Below are 24,578 nucleotides of genomic sequence, written 5' to 3' on the forward strand. Positions count from 1 at the left end.
TTTATATAAACAAAAAATGTTACTAAGTATTTTTAAATAAATACATATTTGCTTTTCTTATTTCCTATCATCAACTTTGATTGTCCATAGAATTGAACAGGAATCAGCAGCCAAACTCCACTGAATGTAACTCCGTCACCTGGCTTAAGCAGGGATGTGACGGAATTCCTCAGAAATCAGAGGAAAACTGGTCCAAAAGGGAGGAAAACACCTCACCCTACCTGGAAAAATATCATTTTCTGCCACTTTAGATCAAATCCAGTGTTTCATTTTTTTTCGAAAATTGAGCAAATCAGAGGATTTTGCTGAAATTAAAGGGAATACAATTTTTCACATCCAAGGTTCACCCACTGGTATCTTCTTTTTTTTCTTCTTTCAACAGGGAGGCAATAAATACTACCCAATGCCATGATATTGTATCGTGTAGTCGTCACCCAGCAAAGGGCTGACAAGGCTCGTTGTTACTTAACTTGCGTGATCAACAGAGAGACTCTACCACATCATTAGAAAAGCTAGCTCGCTAGCGGGGCAGTATAAGCTCCCTCAGTACCGACCGCTACAATATATTCAACAAGGTGGCAATAAAAACTATCCATAATAGATTTAAAAATTCTTAATCTGTGGTATGTTCAACTCTAGCTAAAGCGAAGTTTGTTTTCTGGCCTGGAGGTTATAAAACTTTTACCGTACTTAGGGTGTCAAGCCACTTTTAGTCTAAAAAATATAAGATTATAAATAAGAATTATTTTTTTTTGCAGTTTATAGGGCAATATAGGGATTTTTACAACATATTTATAGGAATAAATAGGGTTTTTAATAAAGAATTTGTATAAAAGTTTATTGTTTCTGCATATAAATCTAGCAAGCATAGTATCTTACTGGAGAAGAAATAATGTAAATATTAACAAAGGCAAAATCCTTTCAGATGTGGACAGTTTTCCATCAAATAGATATGTATTGGCGTTATAGGATTAGATCACGTGACCAACTTCATGTCATATCCCAACAACATTCAAAAATGATGTCTTATTTCTTAAATATTAGACCAAAAACGTGTTCTACAGTCTGTTCAGTTGGTGTTCATTTTAATAATTGAAATTTATAGCTGAAAATACACAAGATTATGTGGCCCGTGACGCTTCCCACCGGCATACCTCATGCAACGTCGCAGTTCACACATATATGTTATATTTACATGTACATTTCACTTTTATTTCTCTTATTCATTGATTCTTTATTTCCTCATTATGAGATTAATACTTGAAAAATTTCAAAACTAAGTTGTATATCACATTTGATAACTTGCAAGGGTATTTGTTTCATTTTCATTTGAGTTCGTATGTTACCGTAATCCTCTGAAAAATGTCTAAGACAATTTACCATAAACATTTATTTCTGTTGATATTTTCTGCTTAAAACGACAAAATATAGTTTAGGTCAAGGAAAATTGACACTACTGTCGTTTAAGAGGAAAACGAACCGTACTGAGTCGCACCCACATTTTGAAAATTACTCGCCGTAGAACAATAGTTTCGGAAGCCGACAGTCAGGCATCCTTACGGCATGTCCAGTCCATCTGGCTTGTGCTCTCTGTAGTAGGGTGAGGACAGAGCATTCTGGCATGCCCTAGGACCTCCGTGTCAGTGATTTTTATAAAGAAACAGTCTCCTTAAAAAAAATCCAGCCATTTGATGCGAAGGAGTCTGCGAAGACAGCTGAGATGGATGGGGACAAACTTTATATCAACAAAAGTTATTCGACCCACGTGCGCACGTAAACAACAACCACATGAATACTGACCCCCACAACCGGAAGTATGTATTTTGGTTATCTCTGTCATTTGATTACTCAAACAATAGAAATGTTAGAAAACTCTTACTTGGTGTAATATAGATTCCACCAGAAATCTCCAAATCTGATAAAAAGCATTAGAAACATTTTAAACGAATGTGGATTGTCATATGTATGAGAAAATAAAGCTTTTTAAAACACAGACGGGTAAGTGCAAAGGTATTACAAACACTGAGGGATCAGAGTATACAGAAATGGAATGAACTTTTAGGGAATTCGTCAAAAGCAATTAATTGTTCCATCTTTAAAAATGAACCTTTTGAATTTTATTTAGATGAACTCCCTAAAAATAAAAGAGAAATACTCTGTAAATTTAGAGCATCAAATTCTAGATTACCAGTAGAGACAGGACGATGGTTAAACATTCCAAGAAATGAAAGAGTATGCACTTTATGTAATAATAATGATTTGGCTGATGAGTTCCATTATTTATTTAAATGCACTGATGAAACTATTAAAAAATCAAGATTGGAAAACTTAGATAGATAGTATACAAATAAACCAGATAAATATAGATTTAAACAGCTTCTTAATTGTAAAAATGTTATTGTACTTAAAAAGATTATGCAAATTTTTAATGGTTATAAGGGCGAGGGCATGTCTTTCATGTTAAGTGTTATATTTATTTGAAAATGAATAATTTTGTTGTTGTTGAATACGGCGATTCTGTTGCTCATTTTGTATGCTTGATTGATTGCATTATATCTGAAGTATATTTAAAGCCCTGTGGAGGAACGATGAGTTGAGATAACAGCAAAAATTAAATTGTTGTGGAAAGTGCAAACTATGAACTTTCATCTGAGAAGACATTCTTAAATTTGGAGACATGGCCGATATTGGTACTAGATCTGGAGATTCGAGTCCTTTCAATACAGCGTAAAAAAATTCCAAAGTGCAGACATTGATTTTGAAAGGGAGTTATTTCATTGCGGCAGACGTGTTGAGATTATAGAAGAATTACCTCAATTAAATGATGCCCATGAACATGAGCGAATCTAACGGAGGTGGGAGGGGGTTCAGGTCCAGACACCCCCCCCCCCTCGGGAATATCCAATATCTACCGTCATGAGGTGTTTTTTTTAAAGTTTCAAGATTTTTATTTATGAAAGAAGACAAAACAAGACAAAACATATACAAATATACAAAACAAATGAAATACATGTATAAGATACAATGTGTATAAGATATGGTTGTTATTTTACCATGAAATCAAAATAGATACAGTATATGTCACACAATTATTGTTATTAATTTACATCAACATAATTTCAAGTGACGGAATAATACTGCGTAAGAAACATATTTGGCAGTGTGTGTATAATAAAGATAAGTTTTTGGTTGTTTTTTCTTCTTCAAAAACGCCACGCTGCCACAAAGAGTTCACACATATCACGGCAGTTCATATCCGACTCATTGGGCAGCTCTATTAGAGGACAGGACCCTCTGAATAGTGGCTTCAGATATAACACAAGTATATATAATACACAGATATACACATGTAGATATACACGTGCATAGATATAATAACAGTAGTAACAATGTTTAAATTTTATATGTTAAAAATTTTGATATAAAGAATTTCATAGTATAACTATAGATTGGATACAAAATTTTGAAAAAGTTTCTGTTCTTTTGTTTTATATACAAACCTGAGAACTTGACAGTGCGATCTCAAGTATTCCTTGATGGAACGAATAACAAAATCACTCGTCTCATAAACCTGTTCAACTCTACAATACATCTTACATTTATAAATTCTAAATGCAATAAAAGAAAGAAAATAGTTATATATATATTATTACTACAGTAACTTGCTTCAGTAACTTGATCCGAAGAGTCGGATCACGTCGAGTTGACAGGCGCGGATCATCAGATCACACATTATGTAGTAATGATAAATTTATTATATACCCCCTTCTGTATTTTAAATCCACATTTCTAAGATAATAAATGTAATCCAAACTATCAAAAACACAGACATACCATGAAATTATGTTTTGTGTACTTAGTTTCGTTTGTGACGCGTTCAATATTTTCCACAAATAACGTTCAAACTTCCACCAGAGTTCGTTTGCTATCGTAGGTGACGTAATGAGGCCTCGACGGGGAGTTTGAAATAACGTTGTGTTGATGCATTGTGACGTCATTGTGACGGCATCAGTTTCAGCAAACTTCCACCAGAGTTCGTTTGCTCACAAACCAAACTCTTCCACTTAGGCATTATGGGATAGCGATTTCTTAGGCCGCGTATACTGTGACGTCACTGTAGAATGACGAAAAAACATAACGTCAAACGTAACCAACTTTCAAAACAAGAACGTAAACATCAAATTCATTACTTTACACATTAATTTGAACAGAGTATCCTTACTTTTTAATGATCTTTTGATCATTTTATGTTTAAAATAAAATCCATACTTTTATATTAATGCTTTTAATATTAATATCTTCAGACTTTTAACTGCGAACTACTTCTTTAGTGTAATTTGTCTGCGTGATAATCGCGGACTCACAATATACAAATCTGTATATTGTGGTGCGTCACATAGGAGAGGTCTATTCGTAGGCACTGTGACGTAATGAGGCCTCGACGGGGAGTTTGCAGTTTCAGAGGATACTGATACGGAATCAGAAAACCACAGTGTGGTGATCCGGAAAACCGGATCACATGCTGTCAAGTCCACAGTATCAATGAACGATACATTGATGGGTATATAATAAATATCTTTATCAACTCAGTATTATCTAAATAAAACCCAACAGCAATATGTTTCCAAGTAATTGTGAAATTAATACAGGTACTTGCGACCTTCCATATATGTCGTACATTAATACAATAAAAAATAAGGTGTTTTGTGTTTTCGATTTCATTTCTACACAATTTACACTTATTTGTTACAGTGTTGTTCCATTTGCTAATAAGGAGATTATTACTCAATAAGTTGTGTATTAGTTTATAATTAAACTCTGCTAAAGATTTGTCTTCAATGTATTTAACTTTCAATAAAAATATTGATTCCCATTCCTTTTTATCTGTTATTTGGAACTCTCTACTTAACTTTGTAAGCGAGGGTTTTTGGAATTTATGCTTTGTCAAAGTAGAATAGAAAATTTTAGTTTTATGTTGTAAACATAAATTTTTATCAATATTGTTGGTTTTAATGTAGGGAATTTTAGAAAAATCATATCCGAGTTCAAATTTTGAAAAAATATGTCTTATCTTATACTCGCATAGCCAGTTCGTTTTGTTAGTAAGACAATAATAAATTTGTTTACCTGATTTTAATAACCCATCCTCATTAAAAATGTCTTTAACATATAAAATTCCACTTTTTATCCAATCATCAAAACATATTGATTTACCTTTGAAGAGAAAATTTGCATTTGACCATATTGGCTGTAGAAGGAATTTTTCAGTGGAGTTAAGAGTTTGGTTTGTGTTGTCTTGACAAAGGTTTAAACAAGAAAACACCTGTATATAAAACACTGGAATTTTTTTTTAAGAATGCCATAATTGTTAGTTTATGTTTCAGAAGTCTTAGCTAAATAATCAATGTCAAGATTTAAAGTTTTGCTGAAACTCTCTGCATATTTTTTAATTATATGATTACTTGTAATAAGGCGTGGAATCCACATGGCTTTTAGGGCTCTAAGTTTAGACTCTATATCGACTACACCTATCCCTCCATCTTTAATATCCCCTATCAATGTGTTCCTTTTGATTTTATCTTTTTTATTCTATAAAAAAATATATATCAACCTATTGATGTCTTTTATAAACTTAGGATCGGGTAATTCTAAAATGCTTGCAACATTAGTCAATTTTGATAAAGCCAATGAGTTAATGATTGTACATTTTTCTTCTCTTCCATGATTCAAATAACATTTCAATTTCGTGATATATTTTCATCCAGTTTTTATTGTAACATTCAATCTTATCTTCACCTATATAAATACCTAAACATTTTACGGCTTTCTTAGTTACCTTTATTCCCTCTACTGTTTCAAGCTGGTTTCTCAGGTTTCCGAGTAAAATACATTCTGTTTTTGTGAAATTTATTTTTGACCCTGCTAATTCACAGAAATTTTAATGGTGTTTATTGCATGTTTTAGAGAATCGGTATCACTTAAAGCCAGTGTCATGTCGTCTGCATGTTGAATATTTTTAATTTCATTTTCTAAGTTTTTATTTTTAAAACCTTGAATCGAATTATTTGATTTTATTTTATCTGATAGAATTTCTGCAACAAATAGGTATAAAATCGCGGAAATTGGACAGCCTTGCCTAATTCCCCTGTGCATCTGGCATGTTCTAGTGATCCAGTCATTAGTTTTTAAACGGAAGATAGGATTTTTATAAAGTATTTTAATCCATTTAATAAAATTAATTAGAGCGAGATTAATATAAGCCTTTTGGCTTGTTTCTCAATCTATTTCATGTATAAGACATTGTAAACATTATCGAATTATTTACGAATAAATATTGTTTAAACTAAAATTAATTCCAAAATGAAATGTTTCTAGAGTTTTGAACATTCCACTCAACTGAATCGAATGCTTTCTCAAAGTCGAGAAATAATAAGCCCTCCTGATTATTGTTTTCCCAGTAATAAAAAATATCTAATATTAATCGTGCGTTGCTTCCTATAAATCCTCCTTTTATATATGCTGTCTGTTCGTTACTTATGTAATCATCGATAACCTTTTGTAAACGACGAGCAAATATGAATGCAATTATCTTGTAGTCTGTATTTGTAAGGCTAATGGGTCTGTAATTTTTAAATAGGAATTTCTCTTTTTTTGTGTGAATTAATGATATGACAGCAAGTCGTTGGGAAAAAGACATTTCATTTGATAAAAATATTTCTTTAAGCATTCCAAAAAAAAAAAAAAGTTCCGATAACTAATCCCAAAAGCATTGATAAAATTCAGTTGGTAAACCGTCTAGACCTGGCGATTTATTGTGTTTCATACTCATAACAGCTTCTCGACATCATCTAAAGTTGGAAATTGGTCACAATTATTTCTCGCACTCTCAGATAAACATTTAATATTGCTATTATTCAAATAACTCTGAATGTCAGAAGAATTTATATTTTTAGTATCATACAAATTTTCATAAAAATTACACATTTCACTCAAAATATCTTCATCAGTAGTTAAAGTTTCTTTTCGTTTGTTCTGTAGTTCATTAATTCTGCGATTTGATTGAAAAATGTATAGAAAGTAGCTTAATTTTATGTTTTAAATTTTCCCATTTTTGCGTGTTTGTTCCTTGTGAGTTTTTTTTTATATTTTGTATAATATTTACAATTTGGTTTTTATATTCGCTACTTTTTAAGTAGGAAGTATTTAATTTCCAGTAACCTGTTCCTCTCTTGTTATCGTGTACAGTGTACATGTGTATATTAAGATCAAATCTAATTGCTTTGTGGTCAGACATTCTGGTTCTATTAGAATGAGTTCCTGGAATTTTCCGTAACATAGGATATTTGCATTTATTTAGAAAAGTTTTACTAATGAATACAAAATCGATTCTACTTTTGGGTATGTCAGAAGCATCACACCACGTGAAACCATCTGTTTTATCATGTTTGCTTGTCCATAAATCGACAAGATTTAACTGAATTATTATGTCATTTAACACTTTAAAGCTTTTATCTGAACAATTATCTATTTTACAGTTGAAGTCCCCACATATAATAATATTGGATGAAATGTTCGAGTAATTATTAATGAAAGTTCTTAATCTTTTGAAAAATTGGATTCTACATGTTTCATTATTTGGTGCATATATATTAACTAAAGTCAATTCTATGTCGTTCAATTTCACGATGATTAATAACTTTCGTCTGTCGTTTGATCTGGGAGTATTAAGAATATTAATGTCTAATCCATTTTTAGTCAGTATTGAAACACCTCTGCTAAATGTTGAATCAGAAAAGCAGTGTATAGCTTTTCCATACCATGAAAAATTATACAACGATTCGTTTTCTTCAATGAAATGCGTTTCCTGTAAAATGGCAATATCTATTTTTGAATGTTTTAACCAATTATAATATTTTAAACGCTTTTCTTTGGTATTTAAACCTCTTGCATTAAAAGACACAAATTTAAGGTTGTCCATGCTTCAAACAAAACATCATACTAAAGAAAAACATTTCTATTTACCTTAAACAGAAACAAAGACATTGTCCATTTGAAGTCCGAGTTAAGGGCGAGCACAAAAGGTTAGGGTGAAATTAGCCCTTTCCGCCGCGATTTTTAGAGTCAAATGCATTTCCTTCACATCTTCATCTGTGTGAGAGTCGCTTGTTGAGATCTGGTTCTATCTTTAGGGGTATTTTGTTCGAGATTTATTTGTTGAGAGCTTGTTTTCTCTATTGGGGTAGTTTGAAGAGACTGAGGACGATTTGGAAGTTGGCGGAGACGCGAGGCAATTTCTGAGAGAATGCAGCCAAGTTTGTTGGTGCCTGGCCAAGCTTCAGCACACGTGTGAATGGTAGCATCCTTGTCCAGCCCAGAAGCCCAGAAATCATCATATGTGGACTAAACAAACACATGATTCTTTTGGGGGGGGGGGGGTTGAGAGAATCGGCGAAAATCGAACTTGTTCAGCTTTGGCCTCTATAATTTCTGTCATAATCTGGATTTGGTTTAACGAAAAACTGGGTGACGGCAAGACGTGTTTCTCAATTTTTTTCGCACCTAGGGCAGATTTAGCGACTTGTATTGCTGAAGCTCTCTGTAGATCACCGCTACGCATCGCTTTCACGTATTGAAAGGCGTGTTCTGCAGACTTATGGTTTACACCAAATAACCGCAAATCACATGGGAAAAAGTTGACAAACGGTTGTCTTGGCCAGCAAAAGGAATGACGTTGGGTGCTGATTCAGTATAGTATTCACATTCATGGTTTCCAGGTTCGTGACCTTCGGATTTGCAAATTTTACAACGCTTATTGTTTGGGCATTCCTTAGTGTAGTGGTTTTCCTCCCAGCAATTCATACACCGTGGAGTGCGTTTGGTGGAAGGTTGACCGTAGTGGTAAATAGTGCATCTTAAACCGGCACAAATAGCTGTACGTGGGAGGAATATACCTTCGTCTAGCGCTTTGGTATAAATGAATCTATTACCGTTAAAGATGCCGGTCATTTTTCTAGTAACCGGATGACGAATTTTTTCGTACTTCAGATCACTGGTGAGAGTAAGATTGAATTCTTGAAGCATTTTGATTACTTCGTTGTCATCAACCGATAGAGGCACGCCTTTGATTGTTATTTTCAGAACATTTTCAGTAGGATTGGATATGCCCGCTGAATAAGGATTCGTGTCGTATACTCTCACATTTTTACTTCTAAGGTATATTCCCTCTGTAAGAAGTTTTGATCTACTTTCCATTGAGCCGACATGTATTCTCCAAATATCTCTGTCTTTTTGAACGCATTTTAAGTCATTTATTATGTTTCCAACGGAGATCGACAGGTCAAAGTCTGAAAAGCATATAGATCCAAACTGAATCTCTCCGTCCTTTGGATAGACTGGTTTAAGCAATTCCATTGTCTTGGAGTAGTGGTTATAAATTCGATCGGATGAGTAACCGACGTGAATTTCGCTCACAATACAAAGAAAGAAAAAGGCGAAAAAATCCAATAGTGTATGAAAACACACAAAATATTCACACAATCAAACGTAAACATATATACACTGATATGTCCAAAGGAATTTTTGAAAAGTTTCCTAAATTCCTTGAAATTTGTCAAAGACACGGAGCAGACATAAACGCGTTGGGCCTAGCCCGAGTCACGTGACTTCTTCCTATCGGAATATCCAATATCTACCGTCATGATTTATGTGGAAAATAAGAGTTAATAGATTTGCTCGCTAAGCATTGAACGCAGAACCAAATCAGAAATTGAACATGAAATAATTGTGTTCAAAGTGTTATCAAAGGAGTGTATACTGACACGATTTGTTTGGAACCCTTCTTTCGTTTACACTTGACATGATTACTAAGTACCGGTGATTGATGTAATAATTTTATTCCTACTCGATGTTTAACCATAGGTTAGGATTCAACATATCAATACTTTTCACTAATATACGGATAACGAACTTCTGGACAATGAAATCCTTTGACTGACTATCATCATGATAGTCAAAGGTGCATTGTCATAAAGTCAGTGGTTCTGTTTCAATGCTCACTACGTCTCACCATTAGAAATTGACCAAAAAGAAATTCTACAATCACTTATCAGGCAGGGAAACCGGTTATTATTTCAATTATGTCTCTTTGGCTAAATAATACCTCCTCCCAGAACACACCTACACAAGATGAAAAGTTAGGAATTCACCAGAACACACCTACACAAGATGAACATTTAGGAATTCACGCCCAGCGTATTTTGTCTACTGGGCATAGTTAAGAAATCAGATTAAATTGCAGTATGTGTCATGTAAGTATTTCAAGTCCCCGCACCCATTGTTTCCCCGCACCCATTGTTTCGTTTTAAAGATCACTGGTCGATAATGCTCAGATGCTTATTTCAAGAGGGTTTTTTTTCTCGCCAAAATTTCGACCCCCCCCCCCCGCCCCCCAATAAAAATCCTTGATCCGCGCATGCATGAGTAGGGCATTCTATGTGTACTTGTAGGTGGATATGTACTATATCTGTACCATATACTAGACTAAATATACTATATACATTGTAATACTGCGGTCGAATTAAGTCAATGCTTTACCGTCTTTGCTATGTACAGTTTGAGGATTTCCGTTAACATGACATTCTGCCTGTGAGTAATATTACATATTACGTATTCCCGCACAATTAATTGATGAACATTAAAACCACTGGGAATGTACAACTCAATTACGAAATTAAAGTCTGAAATTGCTGAAAAATCCATGAATATTTGATTTGCAATCTCCATTATTGTTAGCGATATCTATAATGTTGTACAGCTATTCATAGATTACTGAGTTTTATTACAACAATTTATACGGAATCATCAACGAAATGCCTCATTTCTTCAAGCGATCTTATCAAGTCTGGATGTGTCATGAAAACAAAAATTTAAAAACTTCTGACTTGACACGCTTCACTAAACACCATGCTCGAGTTGTTCAACAGGACCTGTAAGGGGAAGCACGTCTGTTTGTGGAGTCCTCGTCATTGTACACATGGAAAACAAACCCACCTGATGGACAACACGTGATGTCAATATAGTAAGTTGAATTAGTTTCGTTCTTCTTTACTTTGAAGCCAGGTTACAAAGTTTTACAAGGTAAATTTATTAAGCTGCGAATACTTAAAAAATCAGAACTTGCAGACATAAATAAATTGATTTGAAAAAGGTATTGTAATATTAAGTTTTTTTTTAAGAATACATTTCCGGATATTACAGCAGGTAGTCAAGTCACATGTATATGTTGAACAATAAAAGGGTGAAATAGCATTTTCCTACTATACGGCAATATTTAGGGTCAATAGGTGATGGAAATTTTTAAAACGTCAAATAAAACAAGTAAATATAACACAAGACAAACGATCCCTTTCTGGTCATCGATGAAGATGAAGGTAATTACGACGGCGGTTTTCACCCGCATTACCTCTGGCCGTTTGATAAGACTTGCCATCTGATGACCTTTAAAGATATAAGGTCTGAAATATATTAAAACACTGGGAAAATGACCAGGTTTATGGCCATATAATTTTTTTACACACCCTAAAATGAAAGGCATCAGGGAAATGTTCTATGTTACGCTCCAAGTATTGTACCGGTAATGTAAATTATGAAATGTAAATAATATCAACTCTCATTCATTTTTGGTAATAAAAACCCACACAAATATCTTGTATCCAGTTAGTTTCACTGAGTTCTTTGCTCTTGAAACGAAGGTGATTTTTATTTATTAATACAACAGTTTTTAATGGGACAATTAAACGGTAGTCCGAGAGGCTTTTATCCAAATTGTCAGTTGTACATTTTCATTAGAAATATTTCATCGTTAGTCAGGAGAGGTCATCATTCGTAATTTCACCTGACCCGGTTTCTTGTTTTTCAGGTTATGGAGATTGATCTGTGGATACCAGTGTTACTTTTAATGTTAAACGGTGAGAATTTCAGATAATTATAGAGAATCTGCAATTTAACAAATCAGAACAACTTGTCAGTGAATTCTATATATGAAATTTGCCTTCTTCCACTCCCAACTCCTAAAAAAAAACCCACCCAAATTCTAAATTTTACTCTCAGTTAGGGTACTGTTAATGTGTCTCATACTAGTCACGGATCTTACTAGTTGTACACGGGAAGTCCACGCCATCCCACATCCGCATAAAAACACTTTTACAAACACAAGTATTGTGGTTTATAACTGTCCATTTTGCAATTAACGCGATAGTGAGACATTGTACTTGAGCTCAGTATGAATGGGAAACTTTCGAAACCTGTCACAATTGTTTCCCACGAATTCATTTATCAAATAGATCTATTAGTGATCTTCTGTATTCAACCTCAATATAAAGTTTGAATTTGAAATTTGCTATGAAACTTCCGGACATTTTTAAATACATGACGTATATTGTTAAAGGTATGCATAGAACGGATAATGTGCACTTTAACATTTTGAATTATATTATTTGCACTAATGCACTCGTTTAATGAAGAAATTATTTTAATTTTTTTTTTTGGGAAATAAGATTCGAAGTGTGCTTGAATTCCGCGCTTCCCTTCGGAAAATGACGCACTCGCAAACAGTCACTGTAATGCCAACGAGGATCCTGTTATGTAATCGGGTTCCGAATACTCTCTGTTTTTTTTTACGAGAGAAATTTCCCCTAGCGACCTTGTCCTGTTACATTTGACTTTGAAAACCAACAAGAACCCAGATCTTTAGTAACGTACCATTCATGAATGTTAGAAAAAGAGGTCAGATAAGAATTGCAGTTTAAATTTGGCTGAAATTCGAATTCCATTGACGTTAGATTGATTGCTTGTTTTACGTCCCGCCGAGATTTTCACTCATATTGAAATTACGTCACCAGTTGTACGTGAATTACCACATATTTAGACCTACATGTATGTTTAAAACTCAGGGAAGTGGCAGTTTTTTTTATCGTGACAACGCCTGCCGCGACACAGGACCTCCGTTTTAAATGTAATATTCGAAACACCCGTAATTCTCACTTCCAAATGCCAGGCGTTTGGCAAAGGAGCAATCACTACATTTGTTTATGTCTTAGGTTTGACGTTACCATGGCACGGGAAGGGCTCGAACTCACGACTTCCCGGTTCTACCACTGAGCTACCGCGACCGGTTTAATGACACTAGTCTTTATACATGTGTATTTTAACCGTGAAAACCAACGGAACCCCAAATCTTGATTCGTTGTGTAATTGCAAAGTTGAATGTCTGCACAAGTTTTTACAGCAAGTTCAGCTGACCCTCCATGGGGATCCGGGTTAGAATAAGTCCTCAGTGCCCCTTGCTTGTCGTAAGAGGTGACTAAATGGGGCGGTCCTTCGGATGAGACCGCAAAAGCCGAGGTCCCGAATCACAGCAGTAGTGGCACGATAAAGATCTGTCTCTGCTCAAAGCAACGAGCATAAGCCTAAATTTTGCAGCCCTTTACCGGTAATGGAGACGTCCCCGTATTCATGAGTGAGAAATTCTCGAGCTATAAACAATATACAACCAACCAACCTGATAAAAGTTCTGGATAGATCTAAACATCTAAAAAAAAATTGCAAAGCGACAACTGAATTAAAATCCGTTATGAATAAAAACATATCATTTGATATTGGTAGTGTATGTCGAATTTTGAAATGAGTTTTTTCTTCTAGGGATTTACACACAAGGAACATCGGTGTCTCTCCTTCAACAAACATACTTCTTATTTCCTGGAGAGAACGTCACTGTTTCTGTAAATGTGACCTTTGATCCTAATGACGAATATGCCATTACTTGGATACGTAACAGCAACAACATTTCTACCAAAATCAGGAGTTTTGAATTCCCTGAAAAGTATTCTGGCGGTGATAGGAGGAACCCTTCGTTAACGATCCTGAATGTAAATGAAACCGACACTGGAAACTATTCAATCAGTGTTCTTGGTGGGAGGTCCTCAAACACTGCGGGGCCAGCGAGAGTGTATGTTCTCACAAAATCAGCCAGTAAGTACGAAACTGTTGTTCATATTCTGGACTGAATTAATTCAGCTTTTTTGTTTGAGTAGAATCATTCCAAGATCACCGCAATATTGCTTTGGCCGGGTTACTTAACTGAATTTGACTGCCGATAAAATATGTCTCAATAGGAGACATGTCGTTTGATTCGGTCAACATATAATGCATATTAACATTTTCCTTGTGCTTTTTTCCCCCAAAACAAAAACAAGTACTCTTTGGTGCTTAGGCCGGTACATTCTCATACCCTTCTTGCAGCATTTGCCTCATTTAGATGATGTATCAGCTATTGTGACGTAATCTGTTCGCCGTGAAATTCCGAGTGACCACGGTAATCCTGGAATGACTCTACAAAACAAAGAGCGCAAGCTATTTTTTTTACTTATCAGTATATTATACATAATTGTATCTGTCGATACACGTTAAAGATATGAATTACTCGGATAGAAGAGCTGCTTTTTGTTTTACGGAGCGAAAAAACGTTTAAACTTTAGTAAAACGTCATGTGAGGTGATTGAATTCAGAACATTGTTCGAATTCTTTTAATCATATTATACAAATTCTATGGTCGTTATAACAATTTTTGCAAATACAACTTATCATTATGCTGTCTGACTTGTTTCATATTAATCTGAAGGGTGTGTGTGTGTGTGTGTGTGTGTGTTAATCTCGGCTGAGATTCGGCTTGGCTGAATATTTGGACTGACGCCTTCACCGAATCTCGGAGCAGTCCTTCATAATTCATGTCAGGAAATTTACTTTCAGCTGCGTCCGGTTCCAGCAATCAATGTGCAATTAGGTGACATTGATAACATACTAACTAATATATATTGGGAGAAAAACACCTCTACTAACTATGAACGCTTAAAGACCCCCCAAAAAACACCGTACGGTTGCTCCACGGATGACTAAATGTGGGCGGAGCTTATCCATGGTCAATGTTATTTACCTGGAATTTACCTGGCCAAGAGATCGGTTGTTGTGTATATTTTTATGATATACACAGGAAATTTCTCAGGTTATTACAAATTATACTTAGTGTCTTGATTTGTGCAAAAAAAAAAAAAAAAAAAAAAAAAAAAATTAAAATTTCTACCTACATACATACCGCATTTCTATTTCCCGTAAACCTTCAAACTTGGTCATATTTATGTATTGCAAATGACTGGTTTAGCCCATTTATAAACCTTCGCTTTTTAAAACTTCTAATTAAATTGTTATATATCGTAAATAAATAATTTCCGAAATATAATATTACCCGGCGTTTCCAGGCACTTCCTGGTGTACTGTGAGTTCGCGGTGTCGTGGGTGTAGTAGGTAAAATATCCATGTTTCGAGAGAATGAATAAATCCAAGTAGATCTGTCTACATGTACAACCAAATGAAGAATGGTCAAGATACCCCTCAATATGGGCCGTCTGTAGGGTTTCTGTAGCTGTAGTGTTTGCGTAATGGTGGTATCCCAAACAGAAGCTGACACGAAGTCTCCCCCTCCTCTCTCTCTCTCTCTCTCTCTCTCTCTCTCTCTCTTTAGGGTTTCTGTGGACGTAGTGTTTGTGTAAAGATGGCATCCCAAACAGAAGCTGACACGAAGTCTACACCCCCTCCTCTCTCTCTCTCTTTAGGGTTTCTGTGGACGTAGTGTTTGTGTAACGATGGTACCCCAAACAGAAGCTGACACATAGCTAGTTTACCCCCCCATTTCTCTCTCTCTCCCTTACTCTCAATCATTGACTAAATGAGTAATTATTGTCATACGTATGCAACACTATTGCCATGCCATATTATTTCATCTATATTATTGCTACAGTTTTACACATTTCTCTCTCTCTCTCTCTCTCTCTCTCTCTCTCTTTATAAACATAAAACCGTGATAAATTATAAATAGCTCAATAACTCTCTCTCTCTCTCTCTCTCTCTCTTTATCTTTATAAATATAAAACCGTGATAAATTATAAATAGAAATATCTCAATAACTCTCTCTCTCTCTAAATATAAAGTCGTGATAAATTATAAATAGAAATATCTCAATAACTTATTTATGCTTTTTTACTGTTGTTTGATTTCTGATTGTGTAATTTATAATCCATGTGGTATCTCAAACAGAAGCATTTTTAAAACTATACTGTAACAGTTTTACGCATGGGCAATATAACCATTATACATGTTGATGTGCTGCGCCAATAAAGAATTGTTCATGTTTTTATAAATATAAAGCCACAATAAATCATTAATAGAAAATATTCCAATAACTTACTAGTATGTTTTTTTTTTTTTTTTTATATATTATTATTGTTTGATTTCTGATTGTTTAATCTATAATACATGTATAAAGATGGAGAGAGAAAATACGATGATAAATTGCATTGCATAGGGGACGTTAGAAATTAAAATATTCTAGGTGCGAGTCAATGCTATCAAAACTCAGGTATACTGGGGCTTTCCTCGAGATCTGAAGACTGTCGGTCATCATTAGCCGTGATTGTTATCAAAACATCTTTCTCAGGTAGCGGTAGACCACGGTCTCTGCAAACGTCAATCAACCTAAGCTCTATTGTTAAAAGTTTGATTGACCAGCGGCTTATCATTGATCGCGACACAGGTAAAATTTGGGGGCGTTAACTTACAGTTGGGTCTTTAAAAAGATTGATTTAATATTGTTTAACGTCTCACTCAAGAATGTTTCACTCAAAATCATACATCGATGAAATCTGTCCAGTAAATTTTGAATTATGGGAATTAAGAGCACGTAAATAAGTCCCTATATAAATGACCACTGGTTCAATATTTAACGATTGGTTTTGATTTTATGGTATTGGGGCTGTCCTACAAATGTCTTTTTGAATTAACTTTTGTAAGTGAAAGGGATTGCACCGCTCTTTCTGATTCAAAATGCACATACTAACATTAGAAAATACGAAATGAAATAATTTTAGATTCACTAGATTTCTTCCAATTTGTGCTACCAAAAGATGTCCATTTTGTACGAAATTTTATGTGATCATGGATAATGACCATTGCCTTTCATTGGTAGTGACCCGATATGAAGAAAGTGCAAACAACTGTCCTGTTGACTGGGAAACTGTGTATGAAATAGATACAAAGAAACGTCCAATTATCGCAGTCAAGGGCTGTGTTCTCAACATGACGTCATGGAGAGGGTCATTTTACAAGGCTCAGCAAACCTGTCGGATATACAAGTCAGCGCTGTTACCTTTGTCTCCAAAATTATACCAAGATTCAATTATTGAAGGTCCCTCATTTGCATATCCAAAATACAGTAAGTATTGTTAATTTCACAATGGATTCTGACAATTGGTAAAGATTCTGTAGTATTGAGCATTGATCGAAATCACTGTATATATACCCAATTTGATCATTCGTCTGTGGGGGTATGTTTCAAAATCTGTAGGGCATGTTTCAAAATCTATGGGATATGTTTCAAAATCTGTGGGGTATGTTTCAAACTCTGGGTTATGTTTCAAAATTTATGGGGTATGTTTCAAAATCTGTTGGGTATGTTTCAAATTCTGTGGGAGATGTTTCAAAATCTGTGGGGCATGTTTCAAAAACTGGGATATGTTTCAAAATCGGTGGGGCATGTTTCAAAATCTGTGGGGTATGTTTCAAAATCTGGGGTATGTTTCAAAATCTGTGGGGGCAAGTTTCAAAATCTGCACAGTCGCACGTTACTTCTATTCCTCTGTTACACTTTTTAGACATCATCCTGTTTAGATATGAAAAATAAAATACAACCTTAGAACATAAATCATTTACAAAATACCAAATAACAAGACTAAACGTGGCAAAAACAGTTTTATCCCTTGGTGTGCCAAAAAAGTAAACAAGCACTAATAGTCAGTGCGCAATAATGATTTATAGTACATCGTTTTAAAGAAATAGTTATTATATTCATAGATTATGTAGTGCGAATTATCTTATGCTTATCTTTTGTACTATGTTAATTATTTTACAAATTATTGATCGAGACTATGAAATTTGACATGTGAACTGTGATTATGTACCTTCAACTGTCTAGTTGCCAAATGAATTATTATCATAATTATTCATTGCCGGGTATATTTCTGAAAATCCGATATTGAAACTTCTGCATATCAGAAGCGTTTCTTTAAAGGATATATAACACACCTAAAAATGTTATGTATAGAAAGTGGAGGATATGTACAATAATATTCTAAAATTAAAATCTTGAAAATTTACTTTTGTGATATATGTAGTTGTAGTAGAAAGTAACAGAGGGAATTAAAACCACTACGACATTCGAACTCCCGACCTATAGATTGGCGTTCACCCACTGAGCTGGCTAGCTAGGGGATAAAAATTGAAACGACAGTAGATAAATAATTAATATCTATTTTTCCATTCATGGTTCGGAAAGAAATCGGGCTTTGAAATGTGTAATTCGTCCTTAAATTGCGAAACATTTTAATATCCACTGAGAAATCGCAGTTTAATTACTGACAATAACTTACCGTGCTTAAAAAGCATTATACATATGTATGAAGCTAGCATCGTCATTACTACGTAACAATAGCCGAGGGTTATAGATTAGTATCTCGAATCTGAAGGTACAAGAATTTATCACAATGGATGTGGGACATTCAGTTTCTACAAGTTTTATATAATTCAAACTGCTCGAAGTTATCACTAAATTGATCTTGTTGAATATATCTGAGACCAGTAAAAATCAATCAGAGACAATTCAAAGATTTAAGAATTCATTTACAATTATTAATTACAGAAAAATATATTAATAAAAAAATTGAACACCACGAAAGTGAGGTCAAATTGAATAAAAAAAAAGAAAAGAAAAGAAGAAGTCGTTATTACGAGATAATTCCAATGTTAGTTATTACAATTGTTTTGATTGGACAAAAATAAAGCTGAACAAGAGTTTACACATCAATAAATCCGAAAATGCGATGTATTCATACACGCCTGAAAACAAATAACATAGTGCGGGGAAACTATTAAAATTTTTGCAATTGTTAATAAAGTGAATGAATTGGAATTATAAGAATCAAACATTCTTTTTGAAGAATTTATCGATGTGTAAACTCCGGACATTTTACTCACAAACTGAATAAAAGTGTGAAAAGATAAAAGTCGTTATTATGACATTTGAAAGTCGACATTACGAGATAACAAGCCGTTATTATGACTTTTAAAAGTCGTTATTACGAGACAACAAGCCGTTATTATGACTTTAAAAAGTCGTTATTAAGAGATAAAAACTCGTTATAACGATCTCCCTATATTCAGTCCATTATTAATTTATTGCATAATTTTCAAATTTTATGCATTTCTATTCAGTACAGTTTCGGTCGTGAACGAATTACAGTTTTAAACCGGCATAACGTCCAATAATCCCATGGCATTTACATTGCAGTCATTTATCGGTCAGTAATAGGTCCGGGTACTCTCAATAGAATATATAAAAGGGAAAATATCAAAATATGTAGTAAGAGAATGAAATTAATCAGCGGGTTGATAATTTAATAAATGAATTTAGGTTTGGTATGCTATCAATTGTTGTTTTTCTAAACTGACTTCACAGTTGTTAAAATTCAGCCTTAAAGGGAAAGACAATCCTAACCACATTGATGCTTTTATGAATAAAGTATTACTTACTGATATCGTAAATGACAGAAAATTCTTGCTTAACAATTAAATCAATATTAATCCATCATATATTTTAAATTGCCCGCCGCTAAGAGAGCGACCATTGACGTCACACCATCAGTTCCGGTTTATTTCGTCAGCAACACTGTAAACATGACAAGTCAAGAACAGTTAATTAGTTTGAAACCGTATAGATTTGAGTCCGTTCTTTCGCAAGAACTTAATTGAGAAAAGAAGACGTTCAGTCGAATCACAGACCAGACAGACGGTACACGTTTCTTCATATGAATGTCTCGAACCTCAACTTGTCATTACGCAAATGATGGATCCAGAGTTTACGTACAGATAGTCTTTTCTTTTCAGATGACTTGGTTGGGTCAGGAATTTTGGGCAAAAAACCCAAACTTTTTTTCACATCACCCTTCGCATTAGTGTAATTAACTGCATGGCAGGAAGGCATCAACCTATTTACAATGTATTCGTAAAATCTGCCACATGCACATCTTTGATGATCTTAGAATCTCATCAAAACCGGAACAGACGGTGTGATGTCAAAATTATTGATTTTTGTGGTCTTGAATACAAAAGAGTTCCACATCATAGTAGCCTCTATAGATAGCGGGAATTTCAATTTTTAACGTTTTCAAATTAGTACTGAAGTTTATCTAGGCTGTATATCAACATAATTGTATGCTAAATCTTTATCATATAATCAATCCTATCATTTATTATGTAAAAATTGTTTGTCTTTCCCTCGAACACTTCTTCCATTCTAATAGACTGATAATGTCATCTAATTTTATAGACAGAAACTCATTATTACGACGTTTTATCTCGTAATTACGGCTTGCATTTATTTTTGCGATGCCTCCAATTTGACCCCACTAGGCTTTCGTAAAAAAACCTTACAGTAATCAATGTTCATCAGCAGCGTCTGGTGTTTGTTTTCTGTTACACATTTGTAAATTCACACAAGAGAATGAGGCTGTTTATTTATAGCGCTGTCGACATCGGCTGTCCAGTCTAATCCCCAGTAACATACTATTCATTGTAATTCTGTGAAGCGCTTATCACAAAAATATTTAAAGGCGAATTATTCTAAAATAAAGAAGTATAGCGCACTTGGTATGCAATTTCGCCTACATACATGTAAATACTTTTTTCTTGAATATCATTCTTTACAAATATTCTGCTATACAATGTCAGTTTATACTTGTGTTTACCCAAATTACTCAATAAAGATATATATATATATATATATATATATATATATATATATATATATATATATATATATATATATATATATATATATATTTTGATTTGATGTTTTCCGCCACACTCAACAATTTTTCAGTTATATGGTGGCGCCCAGTTTTTGTTGGTGGAAGAGAGAACCCAGATACAATGCACCTGGGAAGAGACCACCGACCTTCCGAAAGTAAACTGGGAAACTTTCTCACTTACCGGCGCGAGCAAGATTCGATATATATATAGAATAGATAGAATATGTGGGTCCTTTTACTATTCTGCCATAGACAAGACAAAGTCCGCAGATATCTAACCGCCTTTTAATGTTGCACAGGTGCAAGTGAAAGTGAAAGTGGTAAAAGGCTACAAACAAAACAAAACAATCATAAGTTCACAATCATGACACACATCAATATACAATGTATATAACATGCAAATACATGCATGGTATCCTCCAAATGAAATATAAAGTCATCTGATATCTAATTAATTCAGTATCAAATATTGAGATGAATGACACACATAGCAGAAGGTAACTTATGCCGATACAACTATGACACTAATGGTGAACCGTAGAATGTAGGAATTGAATAAATCAGTAATATTTACAAGAATCAAGTATGTATTGCAACAATACCATCAATTACTTATGACTTAAAGATAATTAAGCTGACTCTTGACTAAACACATGTTGCATGCGTATGATTGACACAACTCAATTCGATGTGCAATAATGTGCAAATGTAAACAATAGATCATAATTGAAAATACAAATATATCAGCACGATAAGTACAAATGATTTACAAATAAATGTAAATACTTACACCGTGGCGAACCAAAAAGAAAAGATGAATACACAGAATGCTCTAAACATTGCTGGCGCGAAGAAAAAACGTGCGTTAACTCAAAATACAAAAGAGTTCCATCCTCTCTTATATAATTAACTCGTACATATGTAATTCGTATAGAAAGAGAATGTTTCGCAAGTTGATTCAAACATATGACAGGACACACCCCGTCTGATATCTGTAAGATGTCACTAAGACTATAGGCAACAATACACTGAAAAACTACAAAATGATAATGTACAAGTATGAAAAATGTTTAACTAAAATGATCACATTACAGTGCTAATAATGGAATAACTTCACAAATTGGCCTAACAAGAACAACTGGTTTGTCGTTTCTTAACAACTTAACCTGAATCTTTCTAACTAAAGTATCATCACTCTTGAATGTTCTCTGCACAACTGCCACTGGCCAATGATTTCGGGGACTTTCCTCCTTCACTAGCACAATGTCACCTTCGTTGATATTTGGCTCTTCACTCTTCCATTTTCTGCGCGGCTGGAGTAAGTGGAGATAGTCAGACTTCCATTTTTTCCAGAACTGGTTTGCAAGACCCTGCACACGTTTCCACTCGGACTTCAACATGTCTTTCACTCCTATGTCACCAAACTCTTAAGATATCAGAATCTGAAGAATGTTTCTGTGTCAACAAAATGTTAGGTGTTAGAACGAACGGAGAATCTGGGTCCGACGACACTGGCGTTAAGGGTCGATAATTTATAATTGCGGTCACCTCCGCCATCAATGTGCAAAGAACGTCATGTATAATGTTCTTGTTGTTTGGCTCCATAAACATAGCATCGAGAATGTTGCGCACTAGTCCAATCATTCTTTCCCATGCTCCCCCGAAGTGTGACGAGTGTGGAGGATTAAAAATCCACTTTGTTCCGGAATCGTACAGAAATTTTTTCAAAGTATCATCTTCCACACAGACTGTATCAACTCTCAGGTCATCTGTTGCTCCAATAAAATTAGTGCCTCTATGGGACCGAAATATTTTCACCTTCCCTCTTATACTTGTAAATCTGTGCACAGCATTAATGAATGCTGATGAGCTCAGGGAATCAACTACTTCTATATGAACTGCCCTTGTCACTAAACATGTAAATAAGACGCCCCATCGCTTTGACGATGCACTTCCACCTCACGTCTTTCTGGTGACGATCTGCCATGGTCCAAAGACATCGACACCTACATTTGTAAAAGGAGGTGCTTGTTCAAGCCTGTCAGCTGGGAGGTGAACCATAATTTGGACAGCATGTTTTCGTCTCAGTTTTTTTTTATACATATAATACATCTGTGAATCACTGAAGACACAAGCTTTTTTCCTCCTGTGATCCAGAGTCCAGCTGATCTGATTGCACCCTCTGTAAAGTGACGTCCCTGGTGCCTAAGTAGTTGATGATGATGGCGCACTTGTAATGTAGCAATGTGATGAGTCCCTGGGATAATGACTGGATTCTTCTCAAAGTCGTCTAACTTCAGTTTGTTGAGTCTCCCTCCTACACGCAGGATGCCCTCCTCATCTAGGACTGGTCCTAATGCTTGAAGTGGACTACTTCTTGGTAAACATTGGTTACTTCTGATCGATTGTATCTCTTCACCATAAACATCATGCTGGACGAGACTTACAATACATTTCTCTGCTTCACTGAACGAAACCAATGAATCCTCTGTTGTTTTCTTCTTTACTTGTCGTGCTCTCGTTTTCAGCCTTCCAAACGCATGTACAAGCCTAGACCACTCAGAGAACCGCTTAAACCTACTGACAATACTTCCATGCTCAGGTTCAGAACTAGATACTGGTTCGATTTCAGGCAGGTAGGTATTCACATCAGACTGACAAATATCCATGCTAGAAGCATCATCAGATTCCACAGACTGTCTTGTAAGAAATTCAATAGGTCCCTGGATCCAAACACTACTTTGAAGCTTGTCAGCCGCTAAGCCCCTCGTTTCAATGTCAGCGGGATTCAGTCCTGTTGGAACGTAATTCCACTGTTTTGGCGTTGAATGTTTAAGAATCTGCTCCACACGATTCGAAACATAGATAAAAAATCTTCTTGTCTGGTTGCTGATGTATCCTAGTACTACTCTACTGTCCGAGTAAAATTTCACAGTTTCAAATTCAATGTTCAGGTTCTCGTTGGCTAGTTGATAAATTTCAACTGCGAGAAGGGCAGAGCACAACTCCAGTCTTGGAATCGTATGTCCATGAAGTGGAGCAACCTTGGTTTTTCCGATAACGAATCCTACGTAATGTTCATTTTCCTCATTAAACACATGCAGGTAGGCGACTGCAGCTATCGCCCTCTCAGATGCATCACAAAATACGTGAAGTTTTATTCGAACACTTCCTTGAAGAGAACATGGAACATATTGACGGGGAATTGACACATCTTGAAGACCAGATAAAGAATTCCTCCACATTTGCCATTTCTGTCCTTCTATGTCAATAAGTGGTACATCCCATCCAGTGTTTCCATCAGTCAATTGACGTAATAATAATTTCCCTTCAATTGTTACAGGTGCAGCAAATCCTAAGGGATCATATATACTGTTAATAGTGGAAAAGCACTCCACGTCGAGTCAAGGGTTTCTCGTCACTTGTAATCTGGAAAGTAAATGCATCAATGTTCATGTTCCAGCAAAGTCCTAAGCTCATCTGAACAGGTAAGTCGTCGTCAGATAGTTCCAAGCTTTTCAGTTCCTTGGAAAGATCATCTGGGGAGAATTCACGAACAACATCTTTGATGTTGGAGGCGATCTTGTGCAAACGCAAGTTACCATGGGT

General features: G+C 35.0%; 1 protein-coding gene and 1 long non-coding RNA gene across 3 annotated transcripts in view; one reads left to right on the forward strand and one right to left on the reverse strand.

Moving 5' to 3' along the window:
* Positions 1-10,562: 10,562 nt before the first annotated feature.
* Positions 10,563-24,578, forward strand: part of LOC125679062 (uncharacterized) — a 39,063-nt gene continuing 25,047 nt past the window's right edge. The window contains exons 1-5 of one of the 2 annotated variants that reach the window (XM_056156099.1): positions 10,563-10,644; positions 10,887-11,077; positions 11,918-11,966; positions 13,699-14,028; positions 17,075-17,320. In XM_056156099.1, coding sequence (XP_056012074.1) covers positions 11,921-11,966; positions 13,699-14,028; positions 17,075-17,320 — 622 coding nt within the window. In that variant the 5' untranslated portion in view covers positions 10,563-10,644; positions 10,887-11,077; positions 11,918-11,920. Of the gene's footprint in view, positions 11,078-11,917; positions 11,967-13,698; positions 14,029-17,074; positions 17,321-24,578 lie in introns of both variants that reach the window. The other variant, XM_048917969.2, reaches the window with a different exon arrangement.
* On the reverse strand, positions 21,241-22,991 carry LOC130052081 (uncharacterized). The gene is made up of 2 exons (XR_008800442.1): positions 21,760-22,991; positions 21,241-21,297 (listed from the first exon to the last, which is right to left on the reverse strand). It is a non-coding gene; the product is annotated as an uncharacterized LOC130052081 (long non-coding RNA).

This window comes from Ostrea edulis, chromosome 2, assembly GCF_947568905.1.
Source record: "Ostrea edulis chromosome 2, xbOstEdul1.1, whole genome shotgun sequence".
Taxonomy (NCBI): domain Eukaryota; kingdom Metazoa; phylum Mollusca; class Bivalvia; order Ostreida; family Ostreidae; genus Ostrea; species Ostrea edulis.